Below are 23,976 nucleotides of genomic sequence, written 5' to 3'. Positions count from 1 at the left end.
GGAAAATTCAAGTGACTTGAGTGACAGCTCGATCACCAATTCATATTTGATACCTCTGATTACCCCAGGAATAAATTCCACATCTAGTCTGATCATTGTCTGCGATGAAAGTCGATTCTGGTTCGCTATTGACGTTGCATGGCTGGCAAATGTTCCGCAGGTCTGACAAGATGTAGATCGTTTTTGAACATCATTTAGAGTTCCCAAATCAAATGCGAAACTTAATAAATTCGTATTGGCTCCATACCGTCCCCATATTGGTAATTCTGCGTCATATTTAGAGACGAGGATACATCGTGCAAGGTGTCCTAGCCTCATATGTGCACAGAACTGACAAAGGGGATCTGTTTGGATGTTCGAGCATTCTGAGCACTCAGTATGAAATAAATCATGCACTGTCATGCCTCGAATCATCTCTCCATTGTTGGTATAGTATCTTAGCTCCAAGTTTCCCACCTTAGACTGACACAATGAGCATGGCTCTTTCGTAGGTTCTTGATGTCTTGAGAAGATAAGGTCACGTATGCTGACGGCGTACCTCATTTGTATGACCAGAGTTTTATGCAGAGAGATGCTTCAGAGATGTAAAAGTAAACAACCCATCATCAAAACAACTGAAAGGAAAAGAAAAAGTATACCTAGGTTGATGGTCCCTTTATAGGCCACAGACCTTTTTAACAAGTTATGGCTGTGGTAAACATGGAGGGGTAGTTAGCAATTTTATTTGCTTAGAAGGACTTTCTCCTCCTTTGATCTAACGTGATCAGACAACGAAGGCTGCGGTCGGACCGCTGCCATAACAAATTGCGTGTATTGATAATTAATCAACCAAAATTGAAGCCTTTCAACATCACATAAGTGGAGATATATACAGTTTTACTCGGTGATTGATCTAATTGGACGTTATAAAACTTTGTGGCCTTCATTACTGCAGTGGCTGCAGCATGATGGCCAGCGCTATGCGTCACCTACTATTAAGATGCCTGATGTTAACTCCTCTTCTCCTTAAGCTGAAATACAAGCTTCATCTTAACCTTCCTTTTAGTAAAAGCTAACATAAGGCCTTTTCTTTTCTTATTCTACCTCTCTTTACTAGCCCCTTCCCGTTCCTTCCATTCTAGGAGACATTTCCGAGCTGATAGGCAACCTAGAAACTAGTACGTACAGTAAACGGGTACCGGCTGACTTCTTATTAGCTGTCGATCCCTCAGCCCTTTAAAGATCATAGGGTTATCATTTTCCCAATTTGTAAGAAATAGAGTGCTGCACGCAGCCTGTGGACTAAGAATTATGATTTGTACTTGAAGAGCAGTGATAGCTAAATACAGTATTATGTTCTATGTATACTATGTTATCTCAAAATACTGCTGAGTATATGGTAAAATGGAAGCACTTAGAAGATTCACTACTGGTCACTATCGAGCGCTACAGGGGAAGGTAGGGAAGATAGAGGTAATTGGACCTAGGTAGAACACAGGATGCTAACATGTTGTAACTCTGTACGGAGTACTTCCTATGGACTTCCAGATTGTTGTCTCGGTATATCTACCAATCTCATGTCAGTACGTGGCCGTGCATGCTGCCAAGGAAGACAGTACCACAGCCAGCAACATCTGATCCATCTCATTAATTCAAGTGGACATGAGCGGGGTAAGCATGGTTATCCCAACCCTTATGCACTTATCCTAAAGTCACCCCCGTCGCCCAACAATAAAGCAGCGCTCATTCTTGGCTCATGCAAACAGCACCCACTGCATCCATGATACTGTTAGTCGCTGCGGCACTGCACGTTCTGATAACAAAACCTCTTCATCCGCTCCCATATCTATGGGATATTTCATTTCCACAATCGGATTCCCTTCTCGAGATAAGATCACTATACCAACAGGCATATGTTGTGAACGTGCGCGCAAGAGACGGTGATGGCCTGTTCTGATGGCACACATCTCCACGAACAATGAAGAGGAGATTTTCACGTTAAACAAATGCTATAATGCACTTCCCATTCAAGCACTTGCGTTGCTGATCCATTTCAATACCATTTTTCTTATTTCTTGTATTCTACACATCCTCCACGGTAAATGTACGATGAACGCTAACCCGATGCTTATGCTGCACTCCGCCGTGCCAACCGCCCGTCAAGTTCTCTCGACTACCGTTCAAGTATTTACTCCCTAGTGGCGTCGACACAGACGTGATAACCCCGTGCGCGTGCGAGTTATCTACAGACAAAAGATCCGGTCGCCAGCAGTTCACCTCGTCCTTGGTGACCGATTTCTTCGGCGTGGAGCTTGACAATCCATAACCCCCCGCAATGCAGGCCCCCCGCCGCACGCAATGTGGCCTGTCCAAGCGATATGACGAGCTGCCGTCGAGGAACCAGCGGAAGAGCGGGCGGAGGGTAATGAGGCTGCCCGCGATGATGGCGAGGCCAGTCTCCATGACGGACCAGATGGCGATTTGGTAAGTCGAGTCTGCATTGTCAGATAACCCTACTTGTGATGAGGTTGTGGAGAAGCTTACAGAGGAAGTCCGCGTCGGCGTAGTGTTTCAGGTATGGGAGGCGGATGACTACGGCCACGCTTGCACTATAAGGTTGGTTAGCGTGTCCTTGTTCAGGGATGTGGAAAGTCACATACATTGCTCCCAGCCCGAGAATCGCACCTAATGCTACCTTTGTTCGCGGCGACATGTGCAGCCCCCAGATTAACGCTGCCGGGAAGATCCCAAGCGTAAAGTCACAGACCATGGTGAGCGAACTATAGGTGTATGCGATGATGAGAAGGATATCGGTTGATAAGCAGTTGCCCGACTCGAGAGGGTTGATCTGCCCCCAAAAGTACCCGATTGGTAGGCAATCGAGCAGCAGAATAAGCCAGAAGACGAGTCCGATGCATACCACAGTGCCTATCACACTCCAGAGGATGTAACGGTGCAGTGGACGGACGGCCAGTCGAAGGAGGGCAAGGGCAATGGCTACTTTAGCGACGGCCGACGCCCACAGGTAGAGCATTTGTCCAAGCCACCAGTACTGATAGGTGTTAGAGGCAGGTCATGATGGGCAGAGCGGCTTGGTGGAACGTACTATCATCGCATACTGCACTGCGTGCAGACTATCCGAGGGATTCATACTCTTTAGACTAATCGACTCGAAATCCGCGAGCGCATGGCCGACCCCGGCTTCCGTCCCTATCATACACAGCACGCTCAATGATATGAACAGCGCCTACAATTAGTCAGTCTTCGATATCAAGCATCTACTAAGGATAGGACGAAGAAAATTACCAGCGCTGCTACCATAAGCGCGTCATCCCACCCAAACGCGCGCAGGATGTATAACCGCACAAAGCATCGCAACGCCACAGCAATTATCGCTAAGCCAACCGTGACAGACGAGACGATGAAAATTGCTAGGCTGTGGCCAACCAAAGGTAGGGTGTATTCCATTCTGACCAGCAGACAACGGGGAGCTCGATTTGTAAATCGGCTCGAAACTCAAGAAGCAGGGAGCAGAAGGGCCTTATACGCATTTGTAAGAGCTAAAGCGCGGCTCAAGAAAGGAAGGTAAAGGATCGAATCAGCAGCACATCGAAACCCTACCTACTGGGGGATTTACAAGCAGGAAACGGTTCATCTCATCAGCAGCAGCATGACTCGCGTGCTGATCAGACTGGGCGTCGGCTTTGAAACAGTAAGTATGGTTCTCTATATGGCGTGTAAAGGCTCCAATTACCACTCGATAACCCATATCAATTGGACATTGCCTGTGCTTTTTGCGAAGGGGTTTGCTAGGCAAGTTGGATTGATGGCCTACTTCTCATTCTGCCAGTAATGACATCCACGCAAAATCATCTCCCTTAGCTGTGCTGGTAAAATTCAGGAGGTTATCCCGGTCGACATCACTTACTACTGCCATAGGAACGATGCAATGGCCCAAGCTCTGTTTCAGTAGTGCTCTTCACTTGTTTCATATCCTGACCCCCACAGTTTTACAAACCATTGTAGACTAGAGCAATACACACCTCATCTAATCAAATCGCCCGCATTCATAACATCAGATCAACAGTTCCCCATCTACGTACGGATCAACCCGATCCAGACCCAATGTAGGCCTGAATGCAGCAGAGCTTATTCCATGATAGGAGGTATGTGGGGCTGAATTAGAGACACACCGAAACTCTCCTGACTCGCGTCTTATGAAAGGAGGTTGAACCATATCTTTGCAAACAAAATTCGGCGACTCTGCGCTGATAGAACTCGATACGAGGATAAGTTACAAAGCCATGTCTTTAAGTGCTATTATTAGTGCTTAATTTTAAGTTGTGTGCTTACTGGTGGGTCTGACTATGCCGAGATGGCCAAGACGGTTTATATGCCGAGACTCTTATGAAACCATGAATGACGTTTCAAGTTGCCTACGGCAGTCTTGTTGTTCTTACATGGGGACTGATTGTAGCTAGCTACCTTAGTCTATAGTCGCAGTGCATTAAAGTGTTAATAAACTGCGGGATACCGCATACAGCCGGAGAATCAGGCATCCACCCCCTCCCCATCTCCACAGCACTCGTTAATTAGAGGCTTCATTTAGTTAGGATATATTAGGGTTATACTGTAAATATGGTTATACCGATACCATCTGGAACAACCTGGTAATGACAGACTTTGATTTCTTTCTTAGATCAATTGTTTCTGTGATGTCATCTCTTATTCTAATTATCTTATCTTGAATCATTCGACGCTATTATTCAATACTCTCGTCATTATCCAGACTATTCTTCACACTTATAAATGTCTAAGAGTTTATTGGTCAGGAACAAGAATTACCAACCTTGGCTTCCCGCACGGGTTATTAGTAAAAGCGCCGCCTGGTCATCACTCGGCAACCGCAGCTGTCGTGATGATGATGCCGCCCAAACCTTAAGTATGAACCACGATCGTATTTAGTATTGATAGCAAGGGACACGTTACACAGTAATTCATAATGACGTCTAGTTAATACACAGTTTAAAGAAGGCTAGAAGGACCATCGATAATTACATAGTGCAACCAGTACTCCTTTCTAGCCCTTAATAATGACTATCCGCCATTTTGTCAACCCCTCTCGCCCTATTCTCAAGCCCTTACCATCTATTCAGAAACAACACCGCTTCATATCCCAATCACCCATCATCATGGCATCCCGTATATCCGAGGCAATCAAGACCGACCACCGCGAGATTGAAGACTACTACAACAAGATCCTAAGCTCTGCTACCGAGACCGAGAAAACCAAATGGCAGAACCAATTTACCTGGGAACTGGCTCGTCATTCAATCGCTGAGGAGCTGGTCGTCTATCCCCAGTTCGAGAAGTCTCTTCCTGACGGCCTGGCTATGGCAGATAAGGACCGCAAAGAGCATCAATCTGTGAGTCATCCATCAAGCGTTTCACCCAACAGCTATTGATCTTAGTGTCTGTAGGTCAAAGAACAACTGAAGAAATTCCAAAACATGAAGCCCACGGACCCGGCATTTGAGTCTACTGTCCGAGCTCTGATGAAGGACCTCTCTGAGCACATCAAGGAAGAAGAGAGCCAGGATCTCCCGAAGTTGGAGGACGCCGTGTCGGTAGAGGAAAGCGAGAAGCTTGCCAAGTCCTTTGGAAGGACGAAGATGTTTGTGCCGTCGCGGTCTCATCCTAGTGCGCCTGATAAGCCGCCTTTTGAGACGGCGATTGGATTGTTGACGGCTCCCATTGATCATCTGGCGGATTTGTTTCGGAAGTGGCCGCATACGGAGGGGATGCCGAATCCTTCTACTAAGTGATGTATCTATTTTCTTTAATGTATGCTTGGGACGTGTAAAATATCTTTGGTGTTGATTGTGTCCGATTATCTTGGATATATTGGGAGGGATGGCAAGAATGACACACGCGAAGTGCATAGTATTGTTAAGCTCACCTGGTCTATATTATCATTTTATGTGCTAGATACTGCAATTTTTATCTAGCACACTCAGTGGAATAATGGAAATGCAATGCGCACTAACTATAGCCATATGACTATTAAAGATTAGAAGTGATGTGTACCCTATGTACCTCCTCTCTTCATCTCTCGTTCCTCAATCTCCTGACCAGTAGCCTTTTGATGCGCATCGCCCAACCGAATATCACGCAAACACAAACTAAGAAGAAACCCAACCCCGGCGACAGCAGTATAAAACACCCACACCCATCGCAAAGCAGCCGTCAACGCATGGAACACCACCGTCCGATCCTCGCCAACAGGTAGTGTCTCCACAATCGCAGCAGCAGCCGTCGAAGCCTCTACGATCTCCTGTGCGACCTTATCCCCCAGCACCGCGGCCATCTCTCCGCGTTGCCCGCTTACGGCGCGCGCATATAATACTGATCCGACAACGACAGATATCGCGGCTGCTAGCTGGCGCACGAATGAAAATGTTCCAGTCCCGCGACTCAGCTCGGCAGGCGTGGTATTGGCCTGTAGGGCGATTAATGTAGCTTGGAAGTTAGGACCGATGCCGAGACCGGCGACGATCTGAAAGAGAATAATCCGCGGCCAGGACTTGGTGGCGGGGAGGTCGATGAATAGGCCATAGCCTAAGGTGGCGAGGAACATGCCTAGGATGATGGCTTCGCGAGAGCGGCCGGTGGTGCGCATGACGAAGCCGGCCAGGCCGGATGAGATGGCGAGGGCTCCTACCAGTGGGAGGAGGTAGACGCCGCTTAGTAGGGAGCTGGCGAGGAGGATGTTCTGGAAGTAGACGGGGAGGTAGAAGCAGGAGCCCAGGAAGACGGTGGAGTGGCAGAAGTTGATCAGTAGGATAGTGAGGTTGTACCGGTTGGAAAAGAGCGTTGTGGGGATAATGGGGATCCGAGCGACTCGGGCTTCGTAGACGAGGAAGAGGCCCGCAGTGAGGACCCCGAAGATAAGGAGACAGATGATCGTGGGGGAAGACCATGGATAGACTGAGCCGCCTAGCTCGAGGCCGAAGAGGAGCATGAGTGTCGCGCCGACGATGAGGCACAGTCCGATCCAGTCGAGGGAGAGAAGGCCGGCTTTGAGAGGGGTGAGAGACGCGGTGTGTAGTTGTAGGAAAAGGAGAAGGCCAAAGAAGGCAAGGCCGCCGATGGGTACTGAAGATGGGATTTAGAAGACTGGCATCAGGAGGAGTGGGGGATAGGACGAACGGTTGATATAGAAGCACCATCGCCAGGTTGAGTAAGTCGTGAATGCGCCACCGATGATGGGTCCGATGGCACCAGCAATCGCCCAGGTTGCGCCGAAAATTCCTAGATACGCTGATCGGCGACGTACGTTGAACATATCTGACACGCAGATGTTAGCTAGCACGGTGATGCCGCCGCTGCCTACGCCTTGGATAGCGCGGCCCGCGATGACCATTTTGACATTGATTGCTACGCCGCAAATCAGGCTGCCGCCCAGGAACAGTGCGACAACTGTCATAAGGATCGGTTTGCGGCCCCAGATATCGCTGATACGACCCCACAGCGGCACACAGGAGGCATTGGCTAGCAGATACGACGAGGCGATCCAGGTGTAGGCGCTGTCGGAAGCTTTGAAATGGGCGACCATCTCTGGAAGAGCTGTGGAGACAATGGTCTGTGGAAGCGTAAGGATTTTGCCAAGTATGATCGGTTTTGTTGACCTACGATGTCTAGAGCTGCTAGGAAAACACATAACTACGCACGAAGATTAGGCAGTGTACGAGACAGAGACGGTGATTATATGGATATGCGTACACTCAGGGATGTCATCACAACTGCTACCCTTTGTTTGCTCTGATGATCAGTGGGAAAGACATCCTCCGCTGTTTCAGTAGAAGTGCCTTTTCCCACGTCAACATGATTGGAGAGGTTGTGGTCATCTTCTAGGTGTTGGTACTGTCGAGGACAGTGATCTTGTTCTGCATTGACAGCCATGAAACGGAGACTATCGTGAAGAATAAATATGAAAGGAACGTGACAGCCTCTAGGGAAGAGGAAAATGCAGTGGTAGCAAAACAAATTCAATGAATGAGCGGCTACGACAAAAAGAGTCAAGAAAATCAAATAACCGAAGAAAAGGTGTGGTGGGATAGTCTTCTGCAGACAGATGGCCACAAGAGTCCAGAGGACTCAATATGTAGGCAGCACTTCTTAAAACCTTCAACGGCAGCATGTGGGGAAATAGATCGATCATAGATTTACACAACGTCATGGCTATTTTGGGCTCTGATCGCGATGCTGACCACTGGTTGGATCTGCCTGTGTTAAGGGTGGAGACATAAAGGAGGAACATCAAGAAAGGGGCAGGAGAAACATAATGGGACCCAATTAGATGGATGTCCGGCTCAATCTTCTAAGACTAGACTACTTACTGGCCGAGGAGCCGGTCGGCAAAACAACAGAAAATTCAACGCAAATGGCCTGCAAATGTGGGTCCAGCTCCTTTTTTGTGACTGGCATCGTGCCATGTGGTAATAACGCCGGAATTGCCAAAGCTATTGGCATCGGCCCGTGCCGTGAGAGGGAAGGAGGTTTGGCGAAGACGCTTGGCCTGGCAGCCGCGCATTCCAAGTACCCTAATAAAAAGCAAAGACTGGCGTTCCTGCCCCTGGGGCCCCAATTTAGGCTACCTACATATGCCTCCATCGGTTTCTCAAAGTCTGGGCTGCAGCCTTTGGTTTCCTATCCCTCGTAAAGATACCCTTCTTGTTACCATCCACCCTGCTGACCCCTACAGCCGCCTGAAAGTCAGCAAAGTTCCAGACTTGCTCTCCCACCACTGACTCCACAGGGTCAAACACCCGATGATACATGTCGAGCAGTTCGACCTGGAGTTCCTCGCTCCACGGAAGCCCAAGCACAGAATGGAGGCCAGCAATAGTATCCGCCCCGTATTCTGACGATGGGCTTGTCGTATTTGCCCTCCCAGCCCAGTAGCTCCTTTTCGAGAGCCGCCTCTGCCTCCTCAATCTCGCCAGTTTGGGTATACCACCCGAAATAGCGGTTAAGGCAGAGAACATCAAACATATCCGAGATTCGATCAGGCTCATAGGTAGCATCTCCGTAATTTGTAGAACAGACGGGACGGGTGGAGTCAAGCTGGTGAGCCAGGTCAATCAGTGGCGCGAAATAGTCACGGGCTCCTGCCTCATGCGATGCAGGCTCATTTGCAATCGACCACATGACAACGCTGGCGTGGTTTTTGTCCCGAGCAATGAGCTCCCGGATTGCTTGCTTGTGAGCTTCGCGCGTCTTATTGTTGATTCCTTCCGGGGTGATTGTCTGCTGACTGTCCTCGCTGGACTGCCCAGCCCCAATGGAGTATGACAGGCCAACGGCGGGTGTCTCGTCAATGACAACAATTCCGTGCCGGTCCGCGAATTCCATCACCTCTTCGGCGTAGGGGTAGTGTGAGGTGGGAAATGAGTTTGCTCCCATCCAGTTCATCAGCTGAAAATCGTGGACCATGTACGCTGGGTCGTAACCTTTGCCGCGCACGTTACTGTCTTCGTGTTTCCCAAAGCCAGTGAAGTAGAATGGCTTGTCGTTGATGAGAAATTGGTTCCCGCTGACTTTGACTGTGCGTACACCCGTCGCAACACTATAAGTGTCAATTATAATGTCGTCCGAGCCCACTATGCTCACTTGAAATTGGTAAAGATATGCTTCTCCCGGATGCCACACTCCGGCAGAATCTATGGTAACGATACCACGAGTACCTGATGCCTCGGTAACAGTCCTTCCATCCTCATCGACCACGTTGATCTTGATGCGCTCTGTCGTTAAGTTTGATACCGTGACAAGGTAATCGATCAGCCCGGTTGTGCCATCCACGTTAGTGACAACTCTGATGTCCTGGATGTGCTGTTTCGGAACAGAGTCAGCGAGACGGAGCGTGCAAGTCCAGCATAAGTGAAGAAATCATGCTGAATAGACCTGTGTTATTTTACCTGTATACTCCTCCACCTCGATCCTACCGGGAGGGATAGTCTCGTGAGTCAGCACGTTACTTACGGCGATAGTCAAACGGAAGCTATCACCCGCAGAGACGAGACCCGTGATGTCTGCTTCGAAAGGCGTGTAGCCACCCACATGCTCGGCGACTAGATGATCGTTGATATAAATACGACCATGGTGCGTGGCGGCCTCAACGCGCACGAGATATTGCTGGTGTGATTATCCACTGGGAACAAAAGCCTCGCGCTGGTAGTAAACTCATCCGACATGGTCATGAATCTGACGATTGACAAAGATGTCGTTGTAAGAGGCTGGAACGGGGCACTCGAGATTGGTGGCTAATGGGGCTGTCCAGAGTGCGACCGTCTCATTACCGCTGGATCCGAGAGCGAATTTTCAAAGTCCATCAAGGGAGACTATTTATCTGAAAGGTGTTTGTTGGGGCTTTGGCATTGCTGGTCTCTGCTGGACCGTTTGCCGTGAGTGTAAAAGTGAGGGTGTAGAGGTTGCATGTTGGATTAGGGATAATATTGACAATACTGAGAGGTACCTCATCTTCACAAAGTCCAGGTAAATTTATCAGGAGACTCGATCTTGCCAGGAGTAGACTAGTCATTGTGTGCCATAATAACGCATCTTATAGAACAGAGGCGGCAATTGACTGCTATGCATATACTCACCATCGGCTACTGATACATTTATCACGTTAGCTATTTGGTGAATTGAAATCTTTTATTCCAACAGTAATATCAAGTCAATAGTCCCCTTGGCAGCATTGCCAAGATACTGCCAAGCACGACCCTCTTGTTCTTCTTTGCAGATGTGGTCCCGAAGCGGTCCCGAAAAAGGGTCCAGAATGCAGCCAAGAACCAAAGTGCGGAGAAATTAGAGTGTGCGGCGCCCACGGACCCGATTAATACTATAATCATCAATTGCCGATTAAAGGTGAAACTAAATGGGGTGTTGTAGAGCATGGTGCTTACAGTCATGCCATCAGTGATTCATCTGTCGATGACAAACCTATACATACCATCTAACTGCGACTGTATCAGGCTCTCTTCTTGCATCATGTACCCCTTTAAGGGCACTTGTGCATCGTAGCCATATCAATTGGTGAGAAATCGATTAATGTATTTCTCGCCCAGGTGGCAACGTTTCTTGCTCATATTTCTGTAAATCCTTGTTTAGTTCCATTACGCATATACATTCCTCTCATTTGCATCGGCATAGCGATATAAGATTAACATATCTGGGCCTCCATTTGAATTTCCGCCCCTTGGAATGACAAACGGAGCTTCACCGGCTGTATGAATACTTAATGAACGAAAGATTAGTGCCATCCAATTCTCTTCTGACCTAGTAGGTGAATTGTTGAAACTAAGTTAATAGGAACATAATGTCAGAGAAATTAGATGTGGGGTTCTACGATATGAATTTCTATGAAACTCAGGTTAACCAGCCGGCCTTCACCAATGGACGCGCAAGGTGACAATGAGATAACAGAATGAAATAATGACAGATAGAGTGAAGATAGGGATACTTGGCGGTCACAGATAAGCAGCACTGTGCGAATTGATGAGCTGTGGATGAATTGACTAAACTAGTTAGCCACGTCCGGTGCAGGCTGTCCCAGAGTATGAACACACATTTGTTGTGCGCCGATTAACTCGACGCATAATGTCACTATGTAGAGAGATATTACATTCACCTTTAACCCAGTATACGTAAACAGAAATGGGCTATTAAATCCAGCTTCTAACCCCCCAAACTGCTTTCTTCCCCTCTCCCAAACAAAATTGTGGAAAATCCCTATCTCATGAGATGTGCCTGGGTCTTGCCTATATATAACCTGGGACTTACCGTCAATGTCAGATACTCTGGCATATATAAACGTGTTTATCTTGCCGATCGGAATTTTCCTACACTCCCGCATCATCGCGCTCAAGTGTTCGCCTTTTGTATCCTTACAGGAATGGCACAATGCGAACAACTTCTCCCCCAAATCCAATCTTTTCTGACAATAAAACGGGTTCAAAGGGGAGCTCTCAAGCGACGCTGTAATTACACTTCTGACGCCACCGAATGAGATGTCGAACATCGAGTCTCTTATCCCAGCCATCCTGCATCACACAAGATAGACCTTTCTACCATACTCACTCATCCTTAATGCGAATATAAGTGAGCTAGCAGGTTATATATACTAGGCAACTTCTTGACACGGTGATAATTCGTTGTGGAGCCGCGTCAGTGTTGAGTTTTCATCGAATTGCACACATACGATTACCATCAGAATAAAAGCGCGACTGGAGAGCCGCAAAAGTTGTTGACATTCAGAGAATGAAATGGGATAGTCCATGCTTACTAGGAGGGAGGGTTATGGGAGAGTTGATGAAGGAGCACAGTGACTTCCACCTGCTCCTCTGTGATGGAAAAATTATCCGGTGTCTGATAACATGTTATGGTGAGTCGATAATACCACAGGATAGCTACTGCCATTGATGCTGACTGGGAATAGCTACTTGATGGTGCCTAGCTGGGGGCTGACAACTTCCAGAATGGATAAACAAAGATTTCGTGTTTCTTGTCCACTTGTTGTGACGTCGATACCTCGTGAGCACTTGCTTGCTGTGGCAGGGAGATCAAGGAACGATCAGACATGCAAATATACAGCAGCAGTACAGTTTCAAGCTCAGCTGAGACACTGACTACCAGAGAATGTCTTTTGGGGAGGTTATATGTGGATGCACTATTATCTTTACAACATGTGATTATTATAATTACTTTGATCTGATGATTGGGCTGTGGCACGCATTGGAGCTTGTCTATGAGACCTAAAGGGTACGTCGATGTATTCACTTTGCAGGAAAGAGCGAAAACTAGCAAACGTTCACCTAATCGTCACATGCTTGCTAACTATAGAGCACCATAAGAGCACACAGCACCATATCATGCTCGCTGCCACACAATGTTCATTGCTCGCTACCACAAACCGTCTTTGTTCACAACCATGCACTGTGCCTCGTTCACTGCTGCACAGTCTACCCGCTCGCAGCCACAAGCTCTCCTTGTTCACAACAAGAAATTCTGCCTTTCTCGCTGCCGCAGAAGGATTCTAATTCATAGCCTTCTGTATATAGCCCACTTCTGAGGGAATTGGTCCATATGTTCCTTCACGAATGGGTTTGTATCAAAGGCATAAAGCCTGTCTCCTTCCCTGTCGTTTGGTTTCCTTTCCTTTTTCTCCCCTAGTTCTCACTGCTCTTCTGAGACATTGGTTGTAACAATGGATTAAACGGAGTTGAATGAGGTTGTGATTGTCGCAGGTCTTATTGGCTTTGCTATTGCTCTTAAGAAAGAGGGCCTCAAGTTTCGAAAATGATATCGCAAGCTACAGGAAGCCAGAGCTGCTCAACCGGGCGCCTCTGTCTTCCAGCAGTTGGCAGTGATTCGTTCGCCGCCTCCAGCTTTGCTGCCGATCCATTCACATTCAACGATTGGACTCAACTTCTGGGAGAATCAAGGTGCCTTAGGGGAAGGTACTCGTCTTGAGGACTCAGGAGAACGGGGAAATCGAATGTGGTATGGAAGTGACCCACGGTGGTAGTTGCATATATATCTCGCTGGCCTGGGAACTAACCTCTATTTTTGAGCGGTTGGCAGAGTTTGGGGACGCCCACCGGCGATGAGTCTACCCTTCTACGTAGGGCCGGTGATTAGTAGCCTTCGGGCGAAGCTAAGATGGGCTCAGATGTATTTAGATCGAATGAAAGTATTTGCAGTTTACTTCTTCACTTCCTGTCCTATTAAGCAATGTTGCTTCTAGTCATCTTCAGGGTTCAACCCCTATGCGGTGCAACTATTGCAACAGCGCTCTTTAGAAGACGTGTCTCAAACTTTTGTACTGAGGTTTATGATATAAAAAGAACGTCCTCATAGTAATTTCCTGATAACATTGTTACAAGGAAATGGATTTAAATGGCATACTAATCTTCAAAAGATTCCTTCGAACTTGTTTCTTCCTCCCAGGTGGTCCCATCGTCATAATCTTTCACATGTACTCTGTCCATTAGCCATGACATCTGTGAGCGCACTTCCAGCTTGCATATTGAAAGTTTCGGCATATTGATAGCCAAACACCACTTATTAAATGATATACTTCAGCTGCCCCATTTGTAACCCATCGCTAGGTCAATGTAGCTGACAAGGGTCTTGAGGTATTTCTGCGGAGGATCATTTATACGGCGTCCTATATATTCCAAACTCTTCGCCTGAATACGCTCCTGGTTTTATGTCTAAGTAGCCACAGCCTTTAGGCTGCTCTGGAAAAGTTGACGGAACAAAGCTTTGCCATCGACCATTGCCTTGTAAGTCCAACTTGGCACGGACCATATTCGCTCACTCCAAGACCGACAGGCGATTTTTCTGAGGAAGGCTCGGCCTCTGCCATCTACTTCTTACAACACTTCTTCGTGGGTATATGACGCGCTGGTACCAACATACAGGCTTGCTTCATGACAACAATGCGTGGTTGGCGTCGGCGACCATGAAGATTGTTGCAGTCTTGACGGCCATGTCAACAGAGCTGACGAAGGAGGCTCTGTAAGATATGCTGCAGTCCAGGCTGTATTGTAGGACTCCACCGTCGTCTGTTTACTAGATCCGCTGATTTCAAACGACCTTGTTCTCATTCCTCTTACTATGTATCTGTGAGCAACAAAGTGGCGACGGTGCTGTATCGGCGGATAAGGGTTCGTAGAACCAAGGCTTCGCCAGATAAGACATTAATAGTGTGTGTTCTGAAACCAAACAAAGCGTTGATTTAAATCGGGTTGAAATGCTTTTGCCAAAATGTCCAGGTTGCTCCAACTGCTCCGACCAATTATAGACTGGCATGAAATTCCCACTTCCTTTCCACGTACTAGTTCCCTAAACAGAAATGGGCTGCGCGGCCAATTGATCACTATGAATCACGCACGTAGGCACGGAATATCACATCAGCTGCATCGGATGAGCAGCGTAGCATGGGTGGGGGTCATTGATCATGGGGTTCAGAGTGAACTTCGGGTCGAAGGCCTGACATATATTGTTTGTGACATGAGTTAAGATATATACTCCTAGGTTGTGACGTGTTCCGCAATTACGAGCTTTGAGTAACATGCCCCGTCACTGGTAGGACATCATTCCTGACCATGCACCTACGTTTCTCGAGCCTCAAGAGCTTTTTTGAAACAATATGACCCATGCCGATTGCCAGTATCATAACAGCAAAGATTTCCAGCATGTGAGAGGAATAGAAAGAAAGAAAATCCAAAAAAATTTGGCGAGGTATTCCGCTAGCTGCAGCAGTTTGTGGACCATCGTGGGATCAGCAACCAAGAACGCAGGCATTTCTATCCCTTTCCTCCCCCTTCTTTCCTCGGTGTTACCACAACCACCAGGATCAAAGTTGGGGCAAAGCCCGTAAATTTGCAATAAGAAGGATAGCGTAAGATATTTAGGCGAGAGAACAAATGTGTGTCAATTATCATACGCAATTGAACAGCAACGAATCACATAACCTCTTAGTGATCGGCGTCGGGTGATTAGATGCCCACATGCTTGAAAAAAAAAGTCTCAGTCGAGTAAGCACACCAATCGGAAGTCTGGGGAAAATGCAAGCACCTTAGAGTGAAAGCTGGATAGGTGCTAACCTCAAACATAACCCCCAGACTGAGATGCCCTGGAACCTAGTTTCATGTAAGCGGAGGCGTGAGTGCCCTCCCCTGTTTCTATTTCATCATCTTATCTTTTGGTAAATCTCCGATCATCCACTGTGGTTACAGTCGGAAGGTAAATGAGGTTCTCGTCCATCAGCAAAGAGTATTAAATGATTTCATGGTGGGATCAAGCGGCATAGAATTCCAAATGGAAGGAATACTGACCAGCTTCCCCGCCACAAGAAGACGCTGAACTAGCGTAAGGGACTGCTTAAGTATGATTGCGGGCTTCTTGAATCGAAACGGCCCGAATGATCTCGCCATTATCCTGGCCACGAGTGGGACTAGTGGCACCAAGAAGCTGGTCCCAATCACGTTGTTCAATCTTCTAGTCAGTACAACCTTCACAATGGATAGTCTGGGATTGGATACTGAATCCCGCTGTCTGAATATGATGCCGCTCCATCATGTGTATGATCCCGTCGCAACCACACAAGAGATGTGAAAAGACCTGCGCTAACAGAACCAGTGGTGGTATTATACGTAGCTTGTGGGCTCCCCTTGTGGCGGGAGGCATGACAATCTGTTGCTCGCAATTTGATCCGAACCTGTTCTGGGACGTGGTTGAGAAGTATCACCCAACGTGGTACTACGCGGCACCAACAATGCACGAGATGATAGTAGCTGAAGCTGCGCATCGAGCTGATGCCGTAAAAAATTGCGTAAAAAATTGCACCATTACATCCATCTGCAACGCAGCAGCCGCATTGCCCCCGAATGTTGCACAGCAACTTCAGGTAATATTTCTATGCCCAGTGTCACTCAGCTATGCGATGACCGAGTGTTTACCCATAACTGCTCCGCCTCAAAGTGACGCTTCCAATCGACCTGAAAGCTCAGGCCTGGCGGTGGGTCCAGAGCTGGCTATTTTCGACACTCAACATCCGCAGCAGCGTGCCTCTACTGGCTCAGTAGGCCGAATTTGCGTGCGAGGTCTGCCCGTATTTCCGGGTTACCTTAACAGTGATGGGCTGGACCGGAACTCATTCAGCCCAGCAGGGTGGTTTGATACAGGCGATCTCGGACATACTGACGGGGACGGGTGGTTCTATATCACAGGACGAACAAAAGAAGTCATTAATCGCGGAGGAGAGACGATCTCTCCCGTGGAGGTCGAGGATGCAATCATGTCGGCTGCCCGAGACAAGTCTTCTAATCTTTACGGCCGTATCAAGGCGGCTCTGGCATTTCCTACTCCGCATGATGTCCTTCAAGAGGTCGTCGGGGTGGCCCTTGTAATCCCAGCAGACCACACAAGGCCCGACCTTCGCCAAATGCATCAGGCCCTCAAGGAGCGTCTACACCAACCCAAATGGCCCGTTCTCTTGGTTTATATGGATGACCTTCCTAGATCAGGGAATAAACTGCGGCGCATCGGCCTAAGCCAGCGACTGGGCTTGGAGACATTGACCGACCAAGTTCCCATAGCCGAACGGCACTACGAGGCGCTGTGCCCGCCAGTGGATACGCCTGTCAGCGAGCCCATTGCTCAAACACGATGTGAGATTGATTTCCCTCTGGTCAAGACATATATCACACAGGCTTCCGGCCTGTTCAACCTAATACTGCGAACGCACGTGGACGGATACCCGCGAGCTATCCTCTTCCGAGACGGGACCGGAGGAGTGTCGCCAGAGGAGGTCCTCACCCGTCTCTCCCATCTCATGCATGGATATCTCATCCCCAGCACGCTGGAAATACTGGATGGTTTCATTCCGCGGGACACCCATGGGCTGATTGACGAAGCTGCTGTGCAAGCCAAGCTGCGCGCCTTGCACGCAACAGCCACGTCGCCCACGCAGCAGCGGGTATCTGATCTTTTCGCGACGGCACTCAGGCGTGCCCCGGAAGATGTGACACCTGCGACCGACTTTTTTGAGTCGGGCGGGGACAGTATGAGCGCGGGCCAGCTTATCTCCAAGATCCGACAGGAGTTCCGGGTGCCTGTCGCAGGGGATGTTCTGTTCCAGCACAGTACCGTGGGCGCTATTACGGCCATCGTTGAGGCGGCAATTGCTGACACCAAGATACGTAAGATCAGAAAGCAGGATCTTCCAGGATGTCGAGAGACATATAGCTCCACCCAGCCGTGGGTATTATTCTTGAACCTGGTTCCCTCCGTCATCCTTTACCCAATGCTTCAGGCCCTGCGCTGGACATTTCTGGTGTATATGCTCTTCGGGGTCTCGACGCGGTTTCCGCTGCGCCCGAATCTCTTTGGACGTTTGCTTGGCCTCATACTGATGCGACTGACTGTTCAACTGGCGATGGAATTAATCTCTCCCATCATAGGGATCTCACTGAAATGGCTCCTTGTTGGTAGATATCGCGAAGGAATGTATCCAATGTGGGGACTGTACCATATGCGGTGGTGGTTGGCACAGAAAGCGCTCCAAGTGTGCGGCAAGGTATGTTATCAATTCTTATACTCTCCGTGTCACCACGGTCAGCTGATAGAAGGGCACCAGGGGGTGTTCGACCGCTTTGATTTCAGCCGCATCTGGTACTACCGAGCCCTGGGAGCACATATCGGACGCAATGTCTACATCGACGAATTCACGGGCCTTGGGGAGTACGACCTCCTTCACATTGGCGACAATGTAGTACTGGAGCACTGTATCTGCCGTCCGTTTGCGAGTGAGCGCAACACCTCGATGTTGCTCCAGCCCATCTCCATTGGAGCCAGCTCCTACATCGGCCTTAGGTCGACCGTGGTGCCTGGGACTACGCTGCCCCCGGGAACGTGTCTCGGCGCCAACTCGTCCACCTGGGAGATTGACGATGCCGATGAATCCAACCGCGACCAATCTTCTGCCAAGGCGCTGAAGCCCCACTGGATCTGGTACATCTTGGTCGCGGGATGGCTGGAGATCTTCGTCCGCTTCGTATCGGAACTACCGCGGATCGCAGGACTGCTCCCCATCGTGAGTCGCTATCCGACGGTCGCGGACGACCAGTTGCGACACACTGTCTCCTGGCTCACCAGCCGTACCCGGATCGGCTACTTCCTTCTCATGCGGGTCTACTCCGCTCTTGCCGGACCCCTGGCGTGGTTCCTAGCCGTGCTGGTCGTGAAGCGTGGGCTGGATGCATGTTGTGGCCGCCCCCTTCGAGGCCCTATGAGCCAATTGTCCCCTGCTCAGAAGGTAAGACGCGCGGCTCTCGACGCAATCATTCCACAAGGGGATATTTCCCGCCTGTCGCGGCTCGTGGGACCAAACTACGAGCTGGTCTCAGTGGCGGTGCGGATGCTGGGTGGGCGGGTGGGGAAACGTGTATACTGGCCTCGCACGAAGTTGAATCTGATCCCTGATTTTGACCAGATAGACATTGGGAACGACGTGGTCTTCGGATCCCGGTCATTCCTGGTCACAGCGGATGGATTGGGGAGGGAACCTATTGTCATAGGGGATGGCACCATGCTGGGGGACAGATCTGTGGTGTTTCCGGGAGTCACCATTGGAACGTGCGCGATGGTGGGCTCGGGGGCATTGCTGCGCCGGAACGGCTTCTATCCGGATGACAGCGTCTGGACTGGTAGCAAGCATGGAGATGCCATTCGCTTCCCTCAACTCAAGGGAAAGAGAGATGCTGCTAGAGATCCCGACGGAAGGCGCGACACGACAAAGCCGTTTGGACGCGCCTTGTACCAAGGGAAGGCGAACTACCATGTGCTAGGTCTGGGACCCATTGTCGGGTTCTCTAGCTTCATGGTCGCCTTCACCGCGGTATATCCCATGGCGGTGCCGCTGGCGGCATTGTTGGTGGTGAACCGTCTTCTCCCAATGGAGCTGATGGCATTTGGGATGCGATGGTGGCGTCCGTTTGCCGTGTACGGCGTACTAGCTGCAGTGATGGCGGCAGTGACGCTAATTCAAACGGTGGTGTCCTTGGGTATTGTCATCGCCGTCAAGTGGATACTCGTTGGACAGCGGACTGAAGGCTCATACCCCTACGACGGTAGCAGTTATTGCCAACGCTGGCAGATTATGCGGACCATTGACATCCTCCTTGAGGAGTCCTTTGGCGGGACGGGTATCCTGTCGTTACTCACCGGAACGGCGTATCTGAGCTGGTTTTACCGGGCCATGGGGGCGAAGATCGGGGCAGATTGTGCGTTGAATGCGAACGGGGATCCACACATCTTTTTCACAGAGCCGGACTTGGTGACGTTGGGGGATAGAGTCACGGTGGATGATGCTAGTCTGGTGTGCCATCTCAACACGCGGGGGGACTTCGAGTTGCATACGCTGAAAGTGGGCGATCGAAGTGTGATGCGCACGGGGTCTCGATTGCTGTCGGGGGCGTCGATGGGGAAGGATGCGTGTCTGTTGGAGCATACACTGGTGCTGTCGGGGGATCATGTTGAGGATGGCACGACGTTGCAGGGCTGGCCAGCGGAGGAGTTTAGGGGGGATCGACTACGACCGTAGGCTATATACAATCTGCGCGATGGAGAAAGTATTTTTACTTGCAAGCTGGTGGCATCTGGGTTGGAGGTAAATCTAAAAGCTCTAAATACTTCTAGGACAACAGTTCCTTGCATTCAATCGACTCGCAAGAAATAATCAGGACGTACATGTTCAGAAATTTAGTAGACTGTCCAGTTCTGCAATTCAAGATTCTTTACGTAGAAAAGCTCTCAATCCCCCGGATCATCGCAGATGCAGAGCTGCAGTTCAAATCATTCCCTCGTCCATAACACGACATCATGCCTCCAAATCATTCATGGACTCTGACCAACCATTTGCCCTGAGATATGTTTATTTCAGCCCTCACACCCCAACAACAACCGGAACGAGATAAGATAGAGATGAAATGTCCATCTCAAAACATCCAACCCGGCAGAATACGCTGCAACCCACTACTTGCAGCAGCACCGGGGTGCGGCAGGTGGCCCAGCGGATGATCTGCGCACTTGCGCACATCCGCGGGGGTGACGCCTTTGAGGGAGATCGGCTGAGTCGAGTTTCAGTACTCCGAGGGAACCGCACTCTTCTTCGGCACTGTTATCGGTGGATATGGCGTTGGTGGCGTAGATGGTGAAGAGGAGGTAGGTGAGAAGTTTCATTTTGGGTGGTTTTCTTCGAGGATGGTGGGATGAAGAAGGATGTATTGGGGTTGCTGAGGGTGGAGGCAGGATAGAAGATCGTAAGAAGTATGAAACAGGATTTGGTTCACGGATTTAGTATTCTTTCAGTAGAAGTTTCAACAATGATGTGGTGGCCTTACGGTGAGGTGTTGCTGCTGCTTTATAAATTGGAGTTATCAAGTAAAAAGAAGACGTGGCAGGATTGGTCTTGTCTGCTGCCTGTTGTCTGTACTACCTGTTTCTTTGTTCTATGGCGTTATGGTAGATACCTAGACTTGGTGGCCCGACTGAACTGAGAATGCCAGTGATTCATTGGAGTTACCATGGTGGATTTGGTAGGTTTTAGCTTGGAGCTCCTTATCTACAGGGGTATGACTCCTGTGAAGGAATGAACCCAACACTTGGTGAGATGAGATTAGTCTATGAATGCCTATTTAGTGGCTCTTGGAAGGGTCTGTACTATATGATGAGATAATATTCTGACAACGATAGATTTGGGATAAATCTGGCCAATTTGCAAATTGCTGCCTGAAATCAACAATACGAAAACTGAGGATTCGAGCAACTCCCTGCGATGAAAGTCTGTGACATCCGCGGAAGATCGGGCTCGAAGATCTGTGCTGATGGGTCTAGGATACGGTCGATGATGTGCATCACGCCCTATGTCAATAATAATTATAAGATTATTGTTCGATGGTCTTGCAAGGAAGCAATGAGTGCGTACACTGGTAACCGGGATATCTGATTCCACTACTCTTGCCACTTGGTTGAGAATAACCGTTTCATCTTGTACTTGCGAGCTCACAAAGAGGTAGGTGGCAGTCTGATCTTGATATCAGCTACAAGCATTATATCTGGATGGGTATGTTCACCTGAAATCGCTGCAAAGTCTCATTGAAAATAGCTGATGTGAACTCGGAGTTAGGCACATAGTGGTGGATGATAGTGTTCCCCAGCCACCATTTCCCTTTCCTATGCGAAATAAGCCACAACGATACAAGATCAGAACATTTGATCAGACATACGGAGTCGGCTCGAAGCTATCAAAGTATGCCCCAGTATATTTCTCAAAGGCATCGTTATTCGGCGCAAAGAATGTAAATTTCCAATCTGGATCTGTGTCTAACGCTTGTGCAAATCCGCCAAGTTCATCGATCTTCTCAGACAGGATGCTTAAGTCGGACCGAGACTTAATGAAATCTAGAGCGGTCGTCGTATTTGAGGAACTGGGTGCTACATAGCCGGGTATGTTTCGGTAATTCAGAGAGTCTGTTGTGGCTATCGCAAGTCCAATCAGTGAAAGGAGACCTGGGTATATCATATTGAAGTTTCGGAAGTGTTGCCAAAACAATTTTAAGAAACGAGATATGATGAGCTAGGAGAATCTCATTGAAGGTTTATGATAAAGAACTCGGGCAACCTGTTCAGTTACTAGTAGTAGTTTGGCCGCTAGATCTCCCGGAAGATCTCCCGGAGCATCTCCGCAACCTCATCCACCAAACCCGGCCAATGAGAATATATCACTCGGCTGAAAGGCTGCAGCTCTATTAGCTGGTAACTCTATTCTACCTATCCCCTTTGATACGGCGGGGAACCCGGACAACGACCGGAGGTTGCAAAGTTAGCCACTGATCTGATAGAGAAACGAGCCTGCTACAAATGAAACTTTTATAATTGCCTCATAAATGACTCCTCGGTTACCTCCGCACACAAATGGTCCAGCATCACCAGCAGCACAATGGGACGCGATCATCAACTCTTCTCATGCCGCTTGGCCATAGTGGCAATTTTAACCTTCGCCCGCTCGGTACTGGGAGGCACTAGCCTGGCACACAAACCTCAGATGGGCTGGAACGCATGGAACGCATTCAAAGCGACGGTAAACTACACAATAGTCCAGGATGTTATGGAGCGCTTCGATACTCTTGGGCTGAAAGAAGTAGGCTACGAATACGTGCTGCTTGATGACGGATGGGCAAGCTACAATCGCACATCCGACGGGTATCTTCAAGCCAATGCAACATCTTTCCCCAAGGGCATTGAAGCACTGGCCCAAGAGGTACATGCCAAGGGCCTAAAATTAGGTCTTTACGGAGACAGTGGGCACTACACATGTGCATGGAGACCAGGAAGCTGGGGATATGAAGAGAGAGACGCTCAAACGTTCGCAAGCTGGGGGGTGGACTACCTCAAGTATGACAACTGTGGTGGATTCCAGTCGTTGACGGAGGCACCTCAAGTCCGCTTTGGAGCAATGAAGAATGCGCTCGCACTTTCGGGCCGAGATATCTTTTATTCTGTGTGTGGTTGGGGTTATCAGTTCCCTTGGCACTGGGGCGGAGGTGAGATACATCATGCCAACGATCCTATCTTCCATTCAAGATACTAATTTCGCCTATCCGAAGATATCGGTCACTCTTACAGAATGTCTGGCGACATCACGACAAGCTTCACCAATGAAACCGAGTGTCAGTGCAAGACCGCCTACTGTCTTAACACTGGATATGCCGGTTGCTCAGTCCTATCGATCATCAATAAAATGAAAGAAATCAGCCAATATCAGACTCAGGGTCACTGGTTAGATATGGATATGCTCGAAGTCGGAAATGCCAATTTCACACTTAACCAGCAACAAACACACTTTGCGTTCTGGGCGGCGCTGAAATCACCCTTGATCATTGGGGCTGATCTCAGCAAGCTTTCCAATGATAGCTTAGGTGTGCTCACCAATACGGCAATCATTTCCGTCAATCAAGATGTTCTTGGAGAGCCTGTGACGTATAGAAAGGCCCAAAGTAAGGAAGGCCTCTTTCAAGTATGGGCTGGAAATGTCGAGGGGGGGTATGTTGTGCTTCTACTGAATGAGAAGAGTTATCCGCAGACTGTGTTTCTGAGCTTTGCGAGTCTTGGGCTTGGCGCGCCTCAACAAGTCATTGAACTTTGGTCGGAAAAGACTCTGCAGGATGCCAATACATTCAATGGAACTCTAGGGTCCTATCAAACTCATGTTTTTAGAGTGCAGACATGACAAGTTAGGTTGTGGCTTCTAGTTTCAACACTTCAACTCTATCATCACTAAACTTACTATCCTCGCCTTAGTACGTCTTTACGTAGTTATTTCTTACTTGTATCAACTAGACTTGTTTGTGCCTTAACGTTTGCTAG

At 48.8% G+C, this 23,976-nt stretch overlaps 8 protein-coding genes across 8 annotated transcripts; 3 read left to right on the top strand and 5 right to left on the bottom strand.

The window, feature by feature from the left end:
• Positions 1–2,061: 2,061 nt before the first annotated feature.
• Positions 2,062–3,447, bottom strand: BO83DRAFT_302853 (pectinesterase precursor; the record flags this gene model as incomplete). Its single annotated transcript, XM_025527165.1, has 5 exons — positions 2,062–2,474; positions 2,524–2,588; positions 2,640–3,031; positions 3,086–3,226; positions 3,286–3,447. 5 exons carry the CDS (start codon positions 3,445–3,447, stop codon positions 2,062–2,064), a joined length of 1,173 nt encoding a protein of 390 aa, XP_025393460.1.
• A 1,605-nt stretch (positions 3,448–5,052) lies between these two features.
• On the top strand, positions 5,053–5,834 carry BO83DRAFT_328858 (uncharacterized protein). Its single transcript, XM_025528174.1, has 2 exons — positions 5,053–5,405; positions 5,460–5,834. The coding sequence occupies exons 1-2, from the start codon at positions 5,073–5,075 to the stop codon at positions 5,802–5,804; spliced, it is 678 nt and encodes a 225-aa protein (XP_025393459.1). The 5' UTR covers positions 5,053–5,072; the 3' UTR covers positions 5,805–5,834.
• Positions 5,835–6,067: 233 nt separating this feature from the next.
• Positions 6,068–8,093, bottom strand: BO83DRAFT_351820 (MDR family MFS transporter; the record flags this gene model as incomplete). Its single annotated transcript, XM_025528960.1, has 4 exons — positions 7,762–8,093; positions 7,672–7,701; positions 7,189–7,621; positions 6,068–7,134 (listed from the first exon to the last, which is right to left on the bottom strand). Exons 1-4 carry the CDS (start codon positions 7,939–7,941, stop codon positions 6,068–6,070), a joined length of 1,710 nt encoding a protein of 569 aa, XP_025393458.1. The 5' UTR covers positions 7,942–8,093.
• Positions 8,094–8,636: 543 nt separating this feature from the next.
• On the bottom strand, positions 8,637–10,475 carry BO83DRAFT_404817 (uncharacterized protein; the record flags this gene model as incomplete). Its single annotated transcript, XM_025533749.1, has 6 exons — positions 8,637–8,843; positions 8,908–9,870; positions 9,943–9,996; positions 10,021–10,173; positions 10,231–10,339; positions 10,435–10,475. The coding sequence occupies 6 exons, from the start codon at positions 10,473–10,475 to the stop codon at positions 8,637–8,639; spliced, it is 1,527 nt and encodes a 508-aa protein (XP_025393457.1).
• A 416-nt stretch (positions 10,476–10,891) lies between these two features.
• On the bottom strand, positions 10,892–12,082 carry BO83DRAFT_384262 (uncharacterized protein; the record flags this gene model as incomplete). Its single annotated transcript, XM_025532580.1, has 5 exons — positions 10,892–10,914; positions 10,994–11,039; positions 11,169–11,340; positions 11,610–11,646; positions 11,824–12,082. 5 exons carry the CDS (start codon positions 12,080–12,082, stop codon positions 10,892–10,894), a joined length of 537 nt encoding a protein of 178 aa, XP_025393456.1.
• A 3,854-nt stretch (positions 12,083–15,936) lies between these two features.
• Positions 15,937–20,152, top strand: BO83DRAFT_443384 (uncharacterized protein; the record flags this gene model as incomplete). Its single annotated transcript, XM_025536441.1, has 4 exons — positions 15,937–16,130; positions 16,189–17,780; positions 18,012–18,127; positions 18,188–20,152. 4 exons carry the CDS (start codon positions 15,937–15,939, stop codon positions 20,150–20,152), a joined length of 3,867 nt encoding a protein of 1,288 aa, XP_025393455.1.
• Positions 20,153–21,345: 1,193 nt separating this feature from the next.
• BO83DRAFT_413373 (uncharacterized protein) lies at positions 21,346–22,176 on the bottom strand (the record flags this gene model as incomplete). Its single annotated transcript, XM_025534480.1, has 4 exons — positions 21,837–22,176; positions 21,684–21,783; positions 21,536–21,634; positions 21,346–21,471 (listed from the first exon to the last, which is right to left on the bottom strand). The coding sequence occupies exons 1-4, from the start codon at positions 22,130–22,132 to the stop codon at positions 21,346–21,348; spliced, it is 621 nt and encodes a 206-aa protein (XP_025393454.1). The 5' UTR covers positions 22,133–22,176.
• A 231-nt stretch (positions 22,177–22,407) lies between these two features.
• Positions 22,408–23,839, top strand: BO83DRAFT_443379 (glycoside hydrolase family 27 protein; the record flags this gene model as incomplete). The annotated part of the gene is made up of 2 exons (XM_025536440.1): positions 22,408–23,153; positions 23,217–23,839. Exons 1-2 carry the CDS (start codon positions 22,550–22,552, stop codon positions 23,837–23,839), a joined length of 1,227 nt encoding a protein of 408 aa, XP_025393453.1. The 5' UTR covers positions 22,408–22,549.
• Positions 23,840–23,976: the final 137 nt, after the last annotated feature.

This window comes from Aspergillus eucalypticola (genome assembly GCF_003184535.1).
Source record: "Aspergillus eucalypticola CBS 122712 chromosome Unknown BO83scaffold_1, whole genome shotgun sequence".
NCBI lineage: Eukaryota > Fungi > Ascomycota > Eurotiomycetes > Eurotiales > Aspergillaceae > Aspergillus > Aspergillus eucalypticola.
This window is presented reverse-complemented; position numbering and strand designations above follow the sequence as displayed.

What these genes read in the sequence shown, in the direction of transcription:
- BO83DRAFT_328858 (XM_025528174.1), top strand. Translation starts at nt 5,073, where the DNA reads ATGACTATCCGCCATTTTGTCAACCCCTCTCGCCCTATTCTCAAGCCC. An exon ending in ACCGCAAAGAGCATCAATCT is followed by an intron (nt 5,406 to 5,459) that starts GTGAGTCATCCA and finishes TAGTGTCTGTAG; the next exon opens with GTCAAAGAACAACTGAAGAA.